Source organism: Cervus canadensis, chromosome 2, assembly GCF_019320065.1.
Source record: "Cervus canadensis isolate Bull #8, Minnesota chromosome 2, ASM1932006v1, whole genome shotgun sequence".
Lineage (NCBI taxonomy): Eukaryota > Metazoa > Chordata > Mammalia > Artiodactyla > Cervidae > Cervus > Cervus canadensis.
In genome coordinates this window covers 40,514,384-40,533,514 of record NC_057387.1, presented here as the reverse complement: position 1 = coordinate 40,533,514, position 19,131 = coordinate 40,514,384, and the positions used below count along the sequence as shown (strand labels likewise).

At 35.6% G+C, this 19,131-nt stretch overlaps 1 protein-coding gene across 3 annotated transcripts in view; it reads right to left on the bottom strand.

The window, feature by feature from the left end:
- Window positions 1-3,543: 3,543 nt before the first annotated feature.
- Window positions 3,544-19,131, bottom strand: part of DPH5 (diphthamide biosynthesis 5) — a 28,709-nt gene continuing 13,121 nt past the window's right edge. For all 3 annotated transcript variants that reach the window (XM_043460510.1, XM_043460508.1, XM_043460509.1), the window contains exons 5-8: window positions 11,865-11,985; window positions 6,932-6,971; window positions 5,371-5,474; window positions 3,544-3,888 (exon numbers count right to left, since the gene is read on the bottom strand). In XM_043460510.1, the coding sequence (XP_043316445.1) occupies window positions 3,665-3,888; window positions 5,371-5,474; window positions 6,932-6,971; window positions 11,865-11,985 (489 nt within the window). In that variant the 3' untranslated portion in view covers window positions 3,544-3,664. The remainder of the gene's footprint in view (window positions 3,889-5,370; window positions 5,475-6,931; window positions 6,972-11,864; window positions 11,986-19,131) is intronic.

Below are 19,131 nucleotides of genomic sequence, written 5' to 3'. Positions count from 1 at the left end.
GGAGAAGATTGTTAAAATCCCCAACTTTGATTGTGGATTTGTCTGCATCTTCCTTCAGTTTTGTCAATTTTTGCCTCATGTATTTTCAAGCTGGTATTCAGTGCATACACATGGGGCATTGTCTTCTTGATGAACTGCCCCTTTTCTTTATGAATAAAAGTGTATCTCCAATATACTCCTTAAGTCTATTTTGTCTTATACTAATACAGCCACTTGTTTTCTTATGCTTACTGTTTGTATTGTTTATTTTTTCCCTATTCTTCTACTTTCATCCAGAGTCTAGACAAAATTTAGTTGAGCCTTTGAAAAAAATCTAGTCCTTTTAGTTGGACTACTTAGTTTACAACTGTGATACCAATAAGCAATTATTGGTTTGGCTGGATTTAAGTCTTCCATTTCACTATTTGTTCTTTGTCCTATGTTTTTTAATATTTATTTCCTCCTTTCCTGTCCTCTTTTGGTTAATTATATGTCTTCCAGTATTCAATTTTAATTCCTCTCATTTTTTTTTAACTTCTGCCAAGTGTGTGTGTGTTTGTAGTAGTTGCCAAAGGATTACAATACATATCCTTAACACTACCTACAGTTATTATTCTACTACTTCAAATAAAATGTAATAATCCTGCAACTGTATAATTCCCTTTCCCCCTGCAACTTGTGTTATTGTTTGCACATATTTTATAGCCAAATACATGCCACAATACTATGTTAAATTGTCAGTTGTCTTTTAAAAGTGAAAGTTGCTCATTGTGTCCTACTCTTTGCAACCCCATGGACTATACAGTCCATGGAATTCTCCAAGCCAGGATACTGGAGTGGGTAGCCATTCCCTTCTCCAGGGGATCTTCCCAATCCAGGGATCGAACCCAGGACTCCCGCATTGCAGGTGGATTCTTTACCAGCTGAACCACCAGGGAAGCCCAAGAATACTGGATCTTCCCAAGCCAGGAATCGAACTGGGATCTTCTGCACTGCAGACAGATTCTTTACCAACTGAGCTATCAGAGAAGCCCAATAGCTTTTAAAAACATAAAGCAAAGAAAACCTGATAGTCATTTACACTTATATTTATTATTTCCTTCCTTTCAGCTGATGTCATTTGCCTTCAACCCAAAATACTTCCCTCAGCTTTCCTTGTAGTGTGGGTCTGCTGGTGACTAATTCTGCTTTCATGAAGATTGTTGTATTTGTATTTTTCTGTCCTATTTGTTTTCTGTTCTGCTTCTGGGGACCCAGTCACATATATGTTGAACTGCTTGATACTGCCCCACATGGCATTGAGGCTCTGTGCTCTTTTCTTCTTCCCTCCAACCTTTTTTCCTCAGAAAATTTCTATTCATCATCTGCACTCTGTTGTTAACTTCAACCATTTGGGGTTTTCTGTTTGTTTCCATTACTCTGCTAAGAGTACTCATTTAGATTAATTCACTACAACCACTTTTCCTTTTCATCCTTGAACACAGTTCTGAGCTGCTTTGACATCCTTGTTGGCTAATTCCAATATCTGGGTTGGTGGGATCTCTTTTTACTGTGTTTTTCTCTTTTTGACCTTAAGTTATATTTTCCTATTTCATTGCATGCCTCATAATATTTTATAGCATTTGAGGCATTGTTGATAGATTGATTCATTTTGTTATCATGCTCTGGAAGTGATAAGCTTTATTCTAGCAGGCAGGTAATTATTGGCTAGTCACCTTGATTTTATGGAGGCTTGATTTCACATTATGTTAAAGATTCTGTCTTTAGTTTTAGCACAAATCCTTAGTCCTAGGCACAGCCTTTACTGCTAATATACAGCCATTCTAGGGATTTGATGCAAAGCCTAAGGTACAAGCTTTCTAACTTGTTGGGATTCAAACTCTTGAGTTCTCTTGCAACAGAGAGCAACAATCTGCTCAGCTTTTTCAGCCTCCCAGCTAAAGCTTTCCACCTGATTCACTGGAGTCTTCCCTGCACATGCACAATGCCAGAGTTAGCCAAAGATTTAAGAGGAAATCACATGCAGATTGGAAATCTCCTCCTTAGTGCCACCTTCATTTCTAGAATTTCCTCCTTCAATTTACAGCTCCTCCAGCAGCAGCCAATTCCAACAGCTCAAGTCATTAAGACTGCAACTTTCTCTTCCATTCTAGCTGCCCACTCACTAGACTGACTGGTAAATACCCTGAGGAAAAAGTCATGTAAGTATAGTTCTTTTACTACTTCTGGTCACTCCTTGGTGCCTTTAGACAGTTATTTATTATATTTTCCCAGGGTTTATCATTGGGAGGGTTTGTACATTACAAGCTATTCCACCACTACCCAAACCAGAAGGCCTTCATTTTATAATTCTTCACTGTTTAATGCCTTAGAAAAAAAAAAATACAGAACTGTTACTTAAATGTCCTTGGCTCTCTCTTGCATCTGACAGATTCAAAGTAGAATGTTTTACATATATTAAGATATCTTTTATCTCAAATGAAATAACTCAAAATAATCTCCTATTAATTGTTGCTCCCAGAAAGTAGGGAAGTACTTGCTCAACTTCTAGTGAATCTACTGAGCAAAGAGGTCAGAAAAACTGATTAGGCCATGGAAACACAGTTGCCTGACCTTGAACAATATAGGGGTTAGGGCAACTGACCTTTCATGCAGTTGAAAACATCCATGGTTCCATATCCCTGGATTCAACCAACTGCAGCTTCAACCAACCAGACTGTGCAGTACTTAGTACGTATTTTGTGGACCCACACAGTTCAAACCTGTGTTGTTCAAGGGTCAACTGAAATCAGAGTTAGACCAACTAAACTACCATGGAGCAATGCTATTTCTATTATGAACTGACAAAAAGTGTAAGACTTCATAGTCATGAAACATAATAAATGGAGTGTGATTTACAACTAGGAAGAAGAATGTGGCTACTCGCATACATATGGAGGCACATTAACTGTTAAGTGATATGACAAATCTTGACCAATCTATTGTTGTCTTCAGGCTTAAATTTTTAAAAATTTTATTTTGTAGTCAGCAAATTTTCCATTTTTCAGCTTGGATGTGAAAGATGCTATTTAAAACCAAACAGCAACTGTACATGGCTGGCTGAACATTTATAATTCAACAATTATATAACCTCCAAAATACAGCAAAATATGAGGCACATAATTAGGATGTCAGCTAAACAAGACAAGGCAATGCAGAAGGATGTCATTCTGTGGCATGTGCTCAGCTGAGCCCTAAGGAGGTGGGACTGTTGGCTGGTGACACATTCTTCTCATCTCTGTTTATATGCGTGAATACCACAGTGCTGTCAGGACAATATATCTCACAGTCAGGACATCAGACTTTTTAAGAAAGAAGAAAGTTCTATCTTGTATAAACTGATTTCATAAACAAACATTGCTTTTAAATGATTCTGTCTATGGATATCTAGCTGTAAGTTCTCCAGTTTGGTCTGTTCCATGTATGTTCATCCTGAAAAACTGCCAAAATAGCAGCAACAACCGATGATATCACAGGGTAAAAACTCATTGACACAGGAAACCAAGCACTGTTGGAATATCTTTCTTCTTGGCCACTCAATTTATATTTATTAGGTAAACCAAAAGACCTGTTTGATTTGTTACACAAATACGTGTATGTGTATATATGACTGAAATTAACATCTCGCAATAGAAAATGCCTGTATTCAGAGTCCACCAGTGCTTTGGGATTCTGAGCTATTTTCTGGTATGGTAAACAGACTTAGCATCTCCATCTCCAGTGGATGCAAGCTGCCTCCTGTGATAATCAAGGAATGCAATGGTCCTCCCAAGTCCACAGTAGACATCTGCTGCAAAGTGCCTGCTGCAATTTTCTGGTCCTCTGCTCCAACCCTGGCTAAGCCAACACAGAGCGTCTCCTCGGTGACTGCTATTAAAAGAAAAACAAAGATGCCATCATTCAATTTAGTAAATGCATTATCCTGAATCCACTCAAACTAACACTAGTACCAAAAATACATTTAAAGAAGTCACAAATAAATCCCAAATATATTAAATATCCTTTAGTCACTCATTATAGACATACTATCTGCTGATTTATCTAAGGCTTTTCTAAATTATTTGCACTACCTAACATTTAAAGTAAAGTAGTACTTCCTAACTTTACCATTTCAGAATTCCAAAGGCTTACTTTAGTTTAAATTTTTAGGATTTGATGAATAATTACCTGTACGCATACTCTATCACATAGCATTTGTCTTTAACTAGGTTCTGAGTGGACAGTGTTTATTACATGCTTATACTGTAAATAAAATGTTTGAGATATCCTCACATTGATCAAGATATACTGGAAAAACCAGAAGATTATGAGATAAATACATAGATTTGAGCCTGTGCTTGACCACTCAGCTATATGACAAACCTTCAGTTTCTTCTTTTTTATGGGAAAACTAGCCTTCATAAATGGTGGTTTAAGGACTAAGATAATAGATATGAAGTACTTAGTAAACTACACAGCCCTGAAGAAATAATAGGCATTATGACATTACTTATGCTTTTAAGTTTGAAATAACATACATTGGTGAACTTCATTATTCATTCCAGTGTGTCTGCTCTTCAGCAGACCCTCTTGTGATTTTCTTTAGTTGGAAAAGCTGTCCTGATTGAAAAATGACCAAAATGGGGCAAATGATTTCTACAAGGACAAGCAGGAATGTAAGGAACTCTGTACAAAGGCATGGGTATAGAGCACCCCTGCATGTTATTTTTTTCATGATTTAACAAGGCCTACTGAGGCCAATGGTTATTAAAGAATCTCTTTGTGTATCTTTTCTATTAAGAAATATGTGTTCAAAGCCAGTCAGCACCCTGTAACAGAATATAATGACAGATTTATTTAAGAACCTTTCAATAAAAATCTATTGACAATGAACATTTTATTATATAGCATATCTACTGTGTCTAGATATTAAGAATGCAAGGGTAAATTCTCTTGTCTTTATCCTGAAAAAAACAACTATACCTGGTCTCAGCGTTGAGAATGAGAAAAAGCAGAATAAGTATACTTTTGCAGGATAGAGCTCACTATAGACTTGGGCTAAAATGGAGGTTCTGTATTTCACCAAAATATTTATACTAACCTATTTATATAAAATCTGATTTATAGTTAATTTGTAAAAAAAAAAAATCCTTTATTTCTAGAATATTAATATTACTAGAAAGAAATCCATTACTTTTCTTTCAGTAGAACTTTCAGCCTAAGAGATTTAAGGAAAGATGAAAAAAATGAATGCAAACACACTGGCCCTCACTTTAGTGGTGTTGGTGATGCCTGCGTGTGTTTCAGGTGTTACATACTCATCTCAGTGCAGCATGAGGGGAATATGAGAGCCCTTTTAAGATTCCTGAGTACCTGGTTCTTCTCCTCGTATTCGCTGATTCTGAACAATCTCCAGAAGTTGCTGGGCTGCTTGGTTGACACTCATATACCGAGGAGGTTCATAGATCTTTCTTCCCCTGTAAGTGTAAAACTAGATGCCACTGTTCTTAGCCATGAAATTACATAATACATTTTTAATGTAATTATTCCCCCAGGTATACTCAATTACCACATTCTATGTTCTGTTTGAAGCTGCCACTTGTTACTCACTTTAAGTATATCATTTACCTTTAGTTTCTTAAGCTTTCTTCATTGTCCTATTTCAAATGCTCTCTCATCTCACTGAAATGTTGGCAGAAATAAGTCCAGCAACTTAAAGATAAATGCTTAAATCAAAGTTACTCTTATTCAAAGTGGTACTTTAGGCAAAAATAATTCAAAATAAGTGGAAATTTGTTCTATACTCTAATCAGATTTTATAGGGTTCATTTTTATTCCCATGTTTAAACCACATATTCCTCTTTTCATATCTTCCTCTAAGAAAAGTAAACTACAGCAATAAATATTTCAAAGTCTTGGAGGCTAAGATATGTTTACTTCCACATGCCTCAAAAGCCTATCAAATGTGTTCAATGGTCAAAATAAAAATATTGCTTTTGCAGTTTACAAAAAAATTCATATAGATTATTTTGTTGACTCTCAAAACAATTCTGTAACTCAGCCCTAAGAGAAATATGATGCAAGCCATAAATGTAATTTAAAATTTTCAATAGTATCCACAAAAACAAAAGTAAAAAAAAGAGACAAAATTAATTTTAATAATGTATTTATTTAGCCAAATATATCCAGAATGTTATATTTCAACATTTATTCCTATAAAAATTATTATACATCATTTTTGTATGAAGTTTTTGAAATCTGGAATGTATTCTATATTTTAGCACATCTTAATTCAAGTGTTAAATTTTCATTGGAAATACTTGATCCGTATTTAGATCATAAAATTTCATAAAATTCATGGTTGTAAAAGTAGATTTACATGTTCAATTGTTCTAAATATACTTAAATGCTATCTAGTTACTTAGTTGAGTATTAGTTTTAAATTAATTAAAACTAAATTATAGATTCCATTCCTCAGTTACATTAGTCATATGTATTTAAAGCTCTCATTAGTTATATGTGAGTAGCGGCTACTGTATGGGAAACTGCGTCTGTAAGTAAAAAGGGGTTCTTTCCCCCAGTATACAATTGAAGACAATACGGCTCAGAGATGGAAGTAACCTTCCCGAGAGCACATGACCAGAGTCCGACTCACGACTCAAACCCATGTTTTCTGACTCTCGATGAACTCATTCCACATGTATTTACTGAGTGCCTATTAGGTGCCAACCACTGTTCTCAACACTGAGCCCTGAGATTTACTGCTATTTCCATTCTGTCATACTGCTTAACATTTCATAAGATTGAAAGTGTTAAATTTTGCACTGTTACTGAAAACTGATTTTCAACAATCTTTAGAACTTATGCCATTTAAGTAGAATTTGTAGTCCATGGAATTAAAATAGAATTAAGCATTCTCAGAACATGAACTTACCTGATTAGATTTTCCACAGACTGCTCCTTTACTTTGATATCTGTAGGAAGCAAAAAAAGATAGTTCTCTTTTAATTAAGTACTTTACCCAAAATCCTACATGTAAACTTCAGCTGAAACACCTAAATTTTTGGTAAATATTTTTCTCAAGTCTCTAAAATGCTAATTTGAGAGTTTTTGACAATTTTCCCTCACACTTGTATCTGGCCACATTTTTAAGGAAATATAAAGAAGAATGGAAGCTTGTGGTTGTATAAAGATCATTAGTTAGAAAACAAACATGAGGTTGGCCCTGAGACCATCCTGAACGGATTGAATTTCCTCTTGGAAAAGAAGACACAGGAAAGAGTTAGATAAATATTGGCATATACACTCTCTAACAGCTAATCAAAATCTTTTGTGTTCATTTCCATTAGCTGGTAACTGCACAGACCCAACTGGAAAGTTCTTGTTATGTTCCTATTCTTACCTATTTTTCAGGTACTAGAATATACATTTCAATGCATGTAATGTAAATATAAGAAAATTCTTACCACATGTTGAAGAGACTCACTTTTGTGTGAATGGTAAGACATGCCAGTAACTTATGAAACATTTTAATACCAAATATTCATACTTTATTGGGGATTTCCCAAGCATGGACTGGTAGCCACAACAGCCAAAACACATATAGCCCTTGTTCTTATAAAGCTTGATGATGAAAGCATCACAAAGATTTGATTCTTTATGCTTTGTAATCACTGATGCTCAGCTAAACAATCTGGTAGAAGGTGAAAAAGTAGAATCACTCTACATCCTCACAGGAACTCAGTACACAACAGCAAGAGCAACAGCTGCTTCCTGCTCTACATGCTAAAAACAAATGGTTAGGCCAAAGTTTGTTTCTGCAAAAATAAATACACTGTAACTGAGTGGTCTTTTTGATAGGCTTCAACAACTTTCTCAAGTGATTATAAACTTTATAAAAGTTTTTCTTACAAAGGATACTAAGCATTTGCTTGGAAAATGCTCTAGAGACAATCCCTTACATATATTTCTAAATGTTCTTAGAACCAGCAATGAATATATTTTTCAGGTTTGAAATTCATTATTTAGGTATTTTCATTGTATGGCACATATAGGAAATATGTATACCTGTTACTGAAATATGGCCTGCAATACAATTAATGATATAAACATCAACTTAGATCTCCTTTACCTAATAGTTGTAATCATTTTTAAAAAGTAAACATTTATTAATGCATTCACCTTGAGCTTCTGAAATGTTATTTGTGATAGTTAAGTTTTTAATATTTTCAATTTTTTCACTTTTTAAATGATATGTTCTATAGAATTTTATTTTAAAAATGAAGAGGGCTGGGGAGAATTTTTATGGGCAAATGCTTCTTCACTAAATGTAAGTCTGTATTAGTGAATAAATTCAAGCCAGACTCATCTTACCTTGTATTTACACAGGCCATATTTATTCTTTTCTACTTTCTAGAATGTAAGCTGCTTCTATTCATTTTAGTACCAGCACCTAGCATAATGTAAAGTACCTAGCAGATACACCATAAATTCTACTGAATAAATTTGTTCACGTGGCTCTACTATGACAGCTCAACTTAAACTATCTACCTATTAAGTAGAGTAGAAGTCCAAACTCCTTCAGAGAGCCTTTACAGACTTCCTCCCAAAGGCTCTTTGTCCTTTGAGATAGTCATACAATTAATGCTATATTTTGTTAATCTCCAGTTACATCATATATATCAGTCTTGCCTTTCCAAGTAAATTTTAAGTTCTCTATGGTTTCTTATCATGACATAGTCTCACTAATCCTTACAGGGTATGGCCCATAAGAGCAGGTGTTCAATAAATACATACTAATTAAAAATAATGAGAACTCCAGGTGATTAAATGATGAGATCTATGGTTTGCGAAGTCAGAATCATGATATCTTATACTTCACACCTTGTTCCTGTTTTTGTTAATGGAGCAAGGAAGATATATTGTTTAACCTTGTTTGTCTTTTCCCAGGAAAGCCAAGAAAAGAGACAGCAGCTCTTAGAGAAAGTTCAAGAGCCAAAGCTCTGGGTTGTCCTTCCTGCCTCTGCATACAATAGAACTTAATTGTTCTCTCAGCTTTCAGGTACACAGCACATTAGTTCCAACTAGATTCCAAAATCCTGAGAGCAGGACCCAGGTCTAATACTTCCTTGGTATTCCAGAAGAACCTAGCTCCACAATGGGCATAAATACTTAATAAATACTGTGAGCTGAATTTCTAACTGCCCTTTCAAAGCTCCCAAAAGATAATTCCAATTGTTCCCCCTTTCCTCCATTTTTTTCCTGATACATGAAGATGTTATCACAGGTAGCTTGCCTCTTAAGACTACTTTTATCCCCATTCTGTTTTAAAAACTTCTCAGTTCTGTTGTGTAAACACACACACACACACACTTCATATCTGAGCTCCAATGAATCCCTATTTTTCATCCCTCAGTTGCATGTATTTCTACCTCTGCCTTTAATAACAGCTTTTTTAAACGCTTGTACCTCTTGCCTCATTCTCCTTTGACTTTCTGGCCTTAATTGGCTCTAAGTTTAAGATAACATGATGGATACCTTTAGTGGCATATTCCACATGAATTAACAAGAACCACAAAATAAGTTCTGCCAATAAGAAGTACTAAAGAGGGAGACTGGTAGCTTTCCACATGGAAAATCCAAACACAAAACTATAAAGCTAATTAGCTAATAATGAATTACTAAATTACACTGATAATTAACTAAAATAAGAAAGCATTATCACACCAGTAAATTGTGGGATTCAGGCATAAGCCAAAAAAATACCAGAGAAGCATGCATGGCCTGATCTAGATCTAGAACTAATTAGGTGTCACTCTTACTGGAGTAAAAAAGAAATGTAATCTAGCTGGAACTGAATGAACTAGCAAGAGTTAAAGATTTTCTGTGCCAATGGGTAAATAAGATTAAGTCTGAAACTAAAAGTAAACTTCAACCAATTAACTTCTATTACATATCTGTGGGACAGCTACACTGTGCTACACTTCTAGATGTTAGAAAGAGAGGAGTCAGTAAGACAAAGTCCCTGCTCTTATGAAGTAAAGAAGAAAACCAACAAGTTAATATAACAATTCAGATGAATGGTAAGACAAGAAGTTACACAAGGTAATGGGAAAGAAAATCACTGGGGAATACAGGGTGTACATTAAATTAGGTAGAATTTTACTTTAGATCAGGAGTCAGTAAACATTTCTGTAAAGAACCAGGTAGTAAATATTTTAGGTTCTGAAGGCCACAAGGTCTCTGTCAAAAACTACTTACTGCTGCCATTGTAGCATGAAACAGACACAGATAATACATAAATGAAGTAGCGTGGCTGTGTTCCAATTAAACTTTATGAAACAGGTGGTAGCCTAGATTTGATCCAGCGGTGCTAGTTTGCTAACCTCTGCTCTACAGAATTTCCAAATTCTACTCTATAAGAAATGCTAAACATTAGTAAAACTTTTCTACAGTCTTCTCTTTTAAAAGAGACATTCTGATAATGTACAAATTATATATTATTGAATAATAGAGAACTTTGTACATGAGACAACCTAAATGTCTTTGGCAAATAGGAATCTCTTCTAATGTTCTGAATATCTATACTTACTACAGAGGTCAAAATTAGGGGTTCTTTCTTTGCCCTGATTCTGTGCTACATGGCAGACATTCTTCTATGGATAACTTAACGCAAAGTGGAACCAAAACAGTGCAATTCAGCGTACGGTCCAGGGACTGACGCCAATACGTGAGCATTTTGTTCCCAACAAATGATAAAAAAAAACAAACTACAAGAGTGTGAATCAGTGTTTACAAACATAGTAATTTGACTTCAACACAAAAGACTAGAAACCTTAAAGTAAATAAATGTATTTATTTTTATGTATATTTATTTTATATATGTGTATGTGCATACACATACACACATATATACTGATCTAAACACTTCCAAAAGACAAGAAAAAGGTTATTCCTATTTGATAAAAAAGAAGGCAAAGGTATGGACTGTTCAAAATACTCTCTAGCTAGTATAGAGTAGCACTCAGATTTTGTCTTCTGATGTCAAGCAGAAGTGTCACTTCAAAGTTATCAAAGATGACAGTTGCTTCTCTTCTGTTGACCAGCCACAGATTAAAGTTCTGATTACAGTATTTTTACAACACATACTGTAGAGAAGGAACTGACAGTGAATGTGAATCAGTATAATTCCAGTACCTCTGCTGGCAAATGCAGTAGCTGAAACTCCTGAAGCTCTATCAGTACCATCATCTTTGTACACAAAGACAGGGACCCCAACTCTTTCCACACTAGGTAGGAAATAACAATTTGGCAGCATAATACAGTGAAAAGAGCTGAGAATTACAGGCTCTGTAGATTCTACCAATTCTGCAACCAATAAGCTGGGTGACAGTGGGAAAATGATCCAATGTCTCTGGGCCTCAATTTCATTGAAGACTGATCTCCAGAGTCTCTCTCAGATCTATAATTCTGTGATTCTGATAGCATCACGACTGCAGTATTCAAAGGACACCTCAAGAAAGATAGGATGGAACTCGCTAAGAGTAAATGTTCAGTATAAGTCTTCTGAGTTGCTGTAAATTGATGAGGACGGGCTCTTAATGAACAAATGGGTAAAAGATGGAATGCTGGAGAGGATCTAATAGGGCAGAAGTAGGAAGCAGCAAGAACTGTGTTATATATGCAGGAATAGACAAGTTGTATTTGGAATGAAAATTCACTTCTCCACAAGAGTATGGGGGAGGGCACACCATGCACAGAGTAGCTAGACTGTATCACACAGAACAGTTTTACCTTCATACAAAATCAAAACAAGAACAATAGGACAACTCCATACTGTGACCCTAGTGAAACTGCAGAGCACTTACCTAGTAGGCATAAAGTGTGCATGCCATTTTGTCTGTTCTTCTTCACTCTGTCAAAGAAGCTTTCTGGTTTCCAAGTGTCCGTCCAGAAAACGATAGACACTGTCTCTCCAAACTTATACAACTAGAAAAAATAAAAACATTAATTAATGATATAACAATTCACTAACTACTGTCTCATAGATAACAATCGAAATAAAAAGTGAGACCCAAACTTGAGATGGACTGGGGATCAAATCTGTCATCAAAAAAAGGTAATAAAAATTCCCTTTGCTCCAGAGCAACTGGTGTCATTCTGATGCCCTTCCGGTAGGAGGCTTCTAGTATTTCTGTATTCAGTACAGGAACATATGTAACTAGTTCATGATTTAGCTAGGTAGCTGCTAAAAATACTAAAATACAGAGAACCCAGAAGGAAGCAAAAAAAAAAAAAAAAAAAAGACTTGTGAGCAGTCAGAGCAGTGTTCACATGGTTCCTATTACTCTCATTTTATGGAGTCCACCAAGGCTCAGAAAGATGAACTGGCTTGCCTAAGGTCACACAGCCAGTTAGTAGAAAGGAACTCAAACCTGGGTCTGAGGAAGAGTTCCTTTCCACCATGCCAGCTCAGTAAAATTCATACACTGCATACTCACTGTGGTCATATCTCAAAACCTACGCCCTTACTTTCCCCACTGTTTATTCCCCGACTCTAGAGTTCAACGATAAGGGCCTTTTCCCAAACCTCCTCCTTTCCCCCCACGGTGGCCCATCTACTCCACATGACCATCACACAACTAAGAAGTGTCTTTGTTCCAACTTGCTTCCAGGCTAGCCGCACATCTCACTTAAGTGAATCCAACTCCAAATCTTACGTTGAGAAAATCTAGTTTTGAACTTTGGTTCTGCAACTTGTTAGCTGGGTGACATTACTCTTTCTTTCCAAGTCTTAATCTCTATAACAGCATGCCCTTCCTACCCACAGAGTTGTGTGAACCAAATAACATGTAAAAAGTTATTCAAACTGTGAATGATATTCTTATATTAATTCCTATCTAGGTATTGCACAATGGACTTTATTTTTTTCAAAGACTTAATATATTGCGAAACCTAATACTAAAGCTGTTACATAAAGATCTGAACTATTCAATGTAAAGAGTGCCTAAAAGAATGTTTAACACAGCCGGAAAGCACTAAATGCTGAAAATCACACCTAGTCTCTGCCACAAGTTAGCTGTTTGGTTGAAATAGCTGTATGACTTCATGAGATTACCTAACTTTTCTAAGCCTGAAGGTCTTCATTTGAACAATGCTGCTGCAAGAGGCATATTCAAGGTCCCCCATCTCTACATGCCTAAAGAAGCTCAACCTTTCTTGACGTTTATACATGGAGGGCTTAAAAGCTATCACTCATACTCATAATGATGACTCTGAGCTACAAAGAGAAGGTTCATGTCACCGTATTCCTCACATGGCCAGAACCTCCAACCTACTTACCAATAGGCTTTATTGCCAAAGTCCATTTGAAAATTGCCTAAAGAGGATTTCCTCATCAAAGCCATGCTATTCAAGGGCAGTCAAATTCACAGATTAGTTTACAAAGACCCATGTAACTCTCAGAATGAAATCATAAACCCTCCAGTCACACCTAATATGATTTCTCTGTAAAAAAAAAATGTAGAGTTCCAATGTGAGATCTTTGGAATACATTCAGGTAAGCTACAAGGAATAAGCCTTGCTCTCTTGGGGGTTTCTGTCATTGCTATTGTTCCATGAGAGGCAAACGTATCTAACAAATATTTACTATGAATCATCCGCAACGTGCCAGGCATTACATTATGCACGGGTATAAAGTGAGAAGCAGAGCTCCAGCCCTCAGGAAATATGCAGTCTCACTTATACCTCACCCAGCAAGCAAACGCTGTGGAGCTGTGGCTCTGGTTCCTACTACCAGGATGATCATGGTGACTAGCTGGGTGACTTTCAGGAGGAACTCCCCCGCCAATTCGATATAATAATTATAAACCTAACAATCTGTTTTGTTAAGGATTAAATGATATACTGTATGTAGTGCCCAGTGCCATAGTAAAGACTCAGTAAATGTTAGGGATGTGGTAATCTAACAATGATAATGTTTATAAAGAAGATGCTCTAAAATGTGTTACACTATAATCCAACTGCTTTCCTTACTGGAATGAGCTCAAAAATATTACCAAATATTTGAAACTATGCTTATGACTTAATCTGACAAGTTCAATCGTTTATATTTTGAAAAGGATTTTTGGCATCTCTGATCAGATTTTGAAATATTAACATTACTCTATTTAAAAAAACCTTAAGGTAAAACCATTAAAGCAAAGTACATATGTCACCATAAATAAATAAACAAGTTTTCAATATTTTAAGAGTCACGGAAATATAGTCATGGACATAAATTCTTCATTCAAAAAGCAAGGAACAGTTCATTTAAAAGAGCATTGAGATGCTAGTCACATGTAATCACTAGCTGAAACACTTTGTGTAAAAGCTTCTCTGAACTGTCTAATTTGGGGGATTAAAGAAAACCTCACATAAGCACTGCTTTCTAGGACCCTGATTTATAGACTGTAACCATTTCCATGGCTGTGGTACAAACTTCTTCAATGAATTCTGGAACATTATGCAAACAGTTTCACCATTTAGATGTCAGTACCTCAAAGAACAGAAGGACCAGTCCCTTTGTGTTTCACAATTCAAGGACTTACCAGTAAAGTACAGGAGGAAACTGGAACAAAATCACATAGTTGACGAGAACTGAGGTTGCCGAGACCTGTGTACCTACCACCCTAAAAATGTAAGCATTTGTGCTTATGATCATTTCCCTTCAAACCATTCCTGATGCAGGTCTACACTGAAAGATTATAAAAGAAGCACTTTTCAAAACCAGTAGGCAAATACAGGCTTTTTTTATTTTAACCTAGAGTAAGTTACAGGGAAAGCAGTTTATCTAACTTGATACTGAATCATGATTTTTTTTAATCTATTGAAGATAAAAACTCAATTCAAAATGAAATATTTAATCATATATAAGGCACTAGTTAAGAGTGAAAAGATGCACAAGAAAGACAAATCTGAGGTAATAAACAATAATAAAAAAATAGATATAGATTAAAAGAGTTTAGTGTTTCCCCCACCTAGAGAGCACCTGAAGGTAACTTTTGAATAGACAGAATATAAGGTGGACCTTAGAGGATGGGTAAGATTTAGCCTAGGGAAGCTGAACATGCAGAATGAGATGATATGAACAAAGCAACAGAGGCGGGAAATATTGGGCAATACTGAGAGTGACATTAAGCAACTGTCTAGAAATAAGTACTGCCTGACTTGCCTCTAACAAGTATGTCTAATTCCTGACATCTTACTATGTACCAATTCCTGTCAATTCTTGCTCTCTATAGTTTACCCAGATACTATTCATTTCTTTTTTCTCTACCTTAGTTTGAGTTCTCAATACCACTTGCCTGAATGACCTTAATAGTCTTATTGTTCATCTCACTGCTGATATTTCCTTTCTTTCAGGAGCACAGATGCTTTGTAAGCTCCATTTTATAATTAGATTTTAATGCTTTGGTATTTTATATTCAAGGGCTTCCCTGGTGGCTCAGATGGTAAAGAATCTACTTGCATTGCAAGAGACCTGGGTTCAGTTCCATGGGTCGGGAAGATCCCCTGGAGAAGGAAATGGCAGCCCACTCCAGTGTTCTTGCCTGGAAAATCCCATGGACAGAGGAGCCTGAAGGGCTACCATCCATGGGGTCACAAAGAGTTAGACATAACTGAGAATGCACACACACTTTATATTCAAATGAAAATATTTTGTGATTTTTAAGTTAAAAAGTATCTTTTTTGGATATGGAAAAATTAGAAAATTTAACTTGCTAAGAACTTTAGCAAGCCCTACATATACCATTTTATATATGTATAGCCTAACCAGATCACTTAAACTTGTGATGTAAAAGAAAGCTGACCCAGCAGGGCTGTCCAAAAATGTACCACGAAACCATTTAATCAAGAGTTACTAGTTTTCTTTTTTATATAGAATACTTATTTTAGTTTTTAATCTTCACATGCATTTTGCTTAACACTGATAATAACACTGATTTTTGCTAACAGTAAGAAAGATTATACACATGGCTACATAAGCAGGTACACAGATAAAGTTGAATGACTATGTAGACAGAAGAGCTGTAAGATTTATATTTTCACATATAAATAAGAGAACCCACACATAAATTAAGTGAAAGAATCACAATTTAAAGCATACAATTCCAAAGACAAGATCCAACTTGGGGTGGGGGGCAAGCGGGGTGGGGGGGGAATAAATAAATAAGCAATTCAACTCAGCAAATATTTGTTGCACATTGATTATATGCATGACACTGCAATAAAGTCGCAAGGAAGATGTGAAGATGAGCAAATTAAGGAGTTTATAATATGGTGAGCACACAAACATACACAAGTAACTGAACTCTCTTATAGGATGGAGATTTACCAGGACTGTTTGAATAGAGGAATGGCATAATCAGATCTACAATTTAAGCAGAAAACTATAAACTGTAAGAGAATAATGGTAAGATGGCTATTAAAACAGTGACTTAAAAAAAGGAAATGAAAAGGAAGGGGAAAAAATTTAATATACTCATGATTTAACAGGTGGTCAAAAATAATTCCGAAGTGACTAAAAGAAGGGAGAACTTACTGGATAAAGTTTTCTAAGGTTTTCTAAGGTTACAATAGTAATGCAGAGCTCTGATACCGTTATTATCTAATTTGGTGTTCTTTGTACTCATTAAGTTTTACCATTTCTACAACAGTGCCTGGACAACAATGAAACCAATTTAATGCTTCTGGAAACTAACAGTAAGAACTACTACAAGGTCAAAAATGCTGACTATCACAATGACTGTTATTTTAAAAAAGGAAGGAAATGAGTTCTTACTTTTTGAAAGTAATATATATATTTTCCAAAGTAGAAAGGTATTATATAAACAGAGGAACATATGGCAATAATCAAGGTCACTCATGCAACAGTCAGAGAAAGTGGAAGCATTTCATAATGATGAGAAAATTATACAACTTTTTCCCTGAAGTCAGCCACAACTGATAAGGCAGTTTTTATGCAGATATCATTGCTACCTGGTTTCATCAAACCGTTTTATTTACATTTCCTTTAAATATCTCAAAATTATTTCAGTCACCAAACTTTTACAAGAATTAATACATTCTATAACACAGATCGCTAATAATAAATTCTAGTATTTATTTATAAATAAATACTAGGCCAAAAAAAAGCATTTTAGTATTATATAATTCTTTTATTTAGTTTGTCAGATTCAGGAGAAGGTACACATAATAAGTGCTAAGTAAAAAGACTGAAAGAAAATATACCAAAACGATAACTGTGGTTACCTTTAGAAGGTGAGACAATGGACACTTTTATTTTCTTCTTTATACTTACTGTATTTTTCCAATTTTTTATGAGTATATATGTCATTTATTATCAAGAAAATAATTACAAAATGACTCTTCAAAAGCAGAAACAATAATAAATAAAAGCAATTCTGATTTTGCATGATTACACTGCTAAATGTTTAACTTGAAGATTTCAAGAAAAGGACTTGTTCCTCCTGTATTTTGTATACTGAGAAAAATCCTTGATTTTTCATTACCAGGAATGTTTAAATATAACCACCATGTCTGGCTCTTGATAAATAAATAGATTTTTCTTTGACTAGAAAAATCCTCAGAATACAAATAATGTTACAAGTATCTGTTGCCTAGGTATTTCAAACAACATGATTTTAAAGTACACATGTTCGTAACTAACATTTTAATTGTGAAAAATCTCAAAGTTAACTCAGTGAAAATCTACGTAACCTCTGCCTAAAGTTGGCAAACAGGGACTTCACTGGTGGTCCAGGGGTTAAGACCCTGCCGTGCAATGCATGAGACACAAGTTCAATTCCTGGTAGGGGAACTAAGATCCCACATACTAAGGAGCAACTAAGTCTGCACACTGCAACTAGAGAGAAGCCTGCATGATACCACTAAGACCTGGCCCAGCCAAATAAATGAAAAAACATTTTATAATAAAGAAATAAGTTGGAAAACAGGCCAACTTTTTAGCTTTCAAATATATAGGATATTAGAACTTATATACCCCACCTATATATAGTGACTATATATATATATATATATATATATATCTATCGACTATTCCCCACCCTGTCCATGCAGTCTAAGCCCCCATCATCTCTCCTCTAAAGGAATACAATAAGCTTACTGATTTCCTCACTTCTAGTCTTGCCTGGTAGCAGTTCTATCTCCACATGCCAGCTAGAGATATCTTTTTAAAACACTTATCAGATCAAGTTATTTGCTCTGCTTAAATCCCTCTAGGGGATTTAAGGCAGTTAGCCTATATCACTTAGAATAAAATCCAAACTCCTGATAGTGTATTAGACAGCCTAGTGATCCAAGTCCACCCACCTATCCAGCCCCTCTGCCTGCTACTTTCCAGCAAGGCTTCCTTCATGTCCTTTAAGAAGCCAAGCTCACTTCCATTTTAGGGTCTTTGTTCCAACTTTGGGATATGGTTGTCCCTTCCTCATTCCTATCTAATCTTAAATGTTACCACCCTGAGAGACCTCTCCTGTCTATCCAATGACAGTAGTGATCTAGTCACTCTCTGATCGAGCAGTCTTCTTGAATGTCTCATACTTAGCACTACCTGATATTTATTTTGTTATCGCTTCTCTTTCCTACTAGAATGTAAGTTCTTTGAGAGCAGAGACCTTCTTGGTCAGGTTTATTACCATATCCAAAGAAACTCAGTAGGCAAACAATAAGAAAGTAAAAGTCACCCAGTCAAGTCCAACTGTTTGTGACCCCACAGACTGTAGCCCACCAGGCTCTTCTGTCCCTGGAATTCTCTAGGCAAGAATACTGGAGTAGGTTGTCATTTTATCCTCCATGGGATCTTCCCAACACAGGGATTGAACCCAGGTCTCCTGCATTGCAGGCCAATTCTTCACCATCTGAACTACCAGGGAAATCCAATAAGAAGGCAAACAGTATTTGCTGAATAAACAGATAACTATTCCTCTTAACGATGTCTAACTTGGCAACCTCTAATATACTTTTCATTTAACAACAACAAAAATTTCATTAGGTATATGCGGATTGTGGTAAAGAACTGTATTTATGGCATACTGTAATAAAACACATAGCAACTGTCTGTGTGTGTGAGCA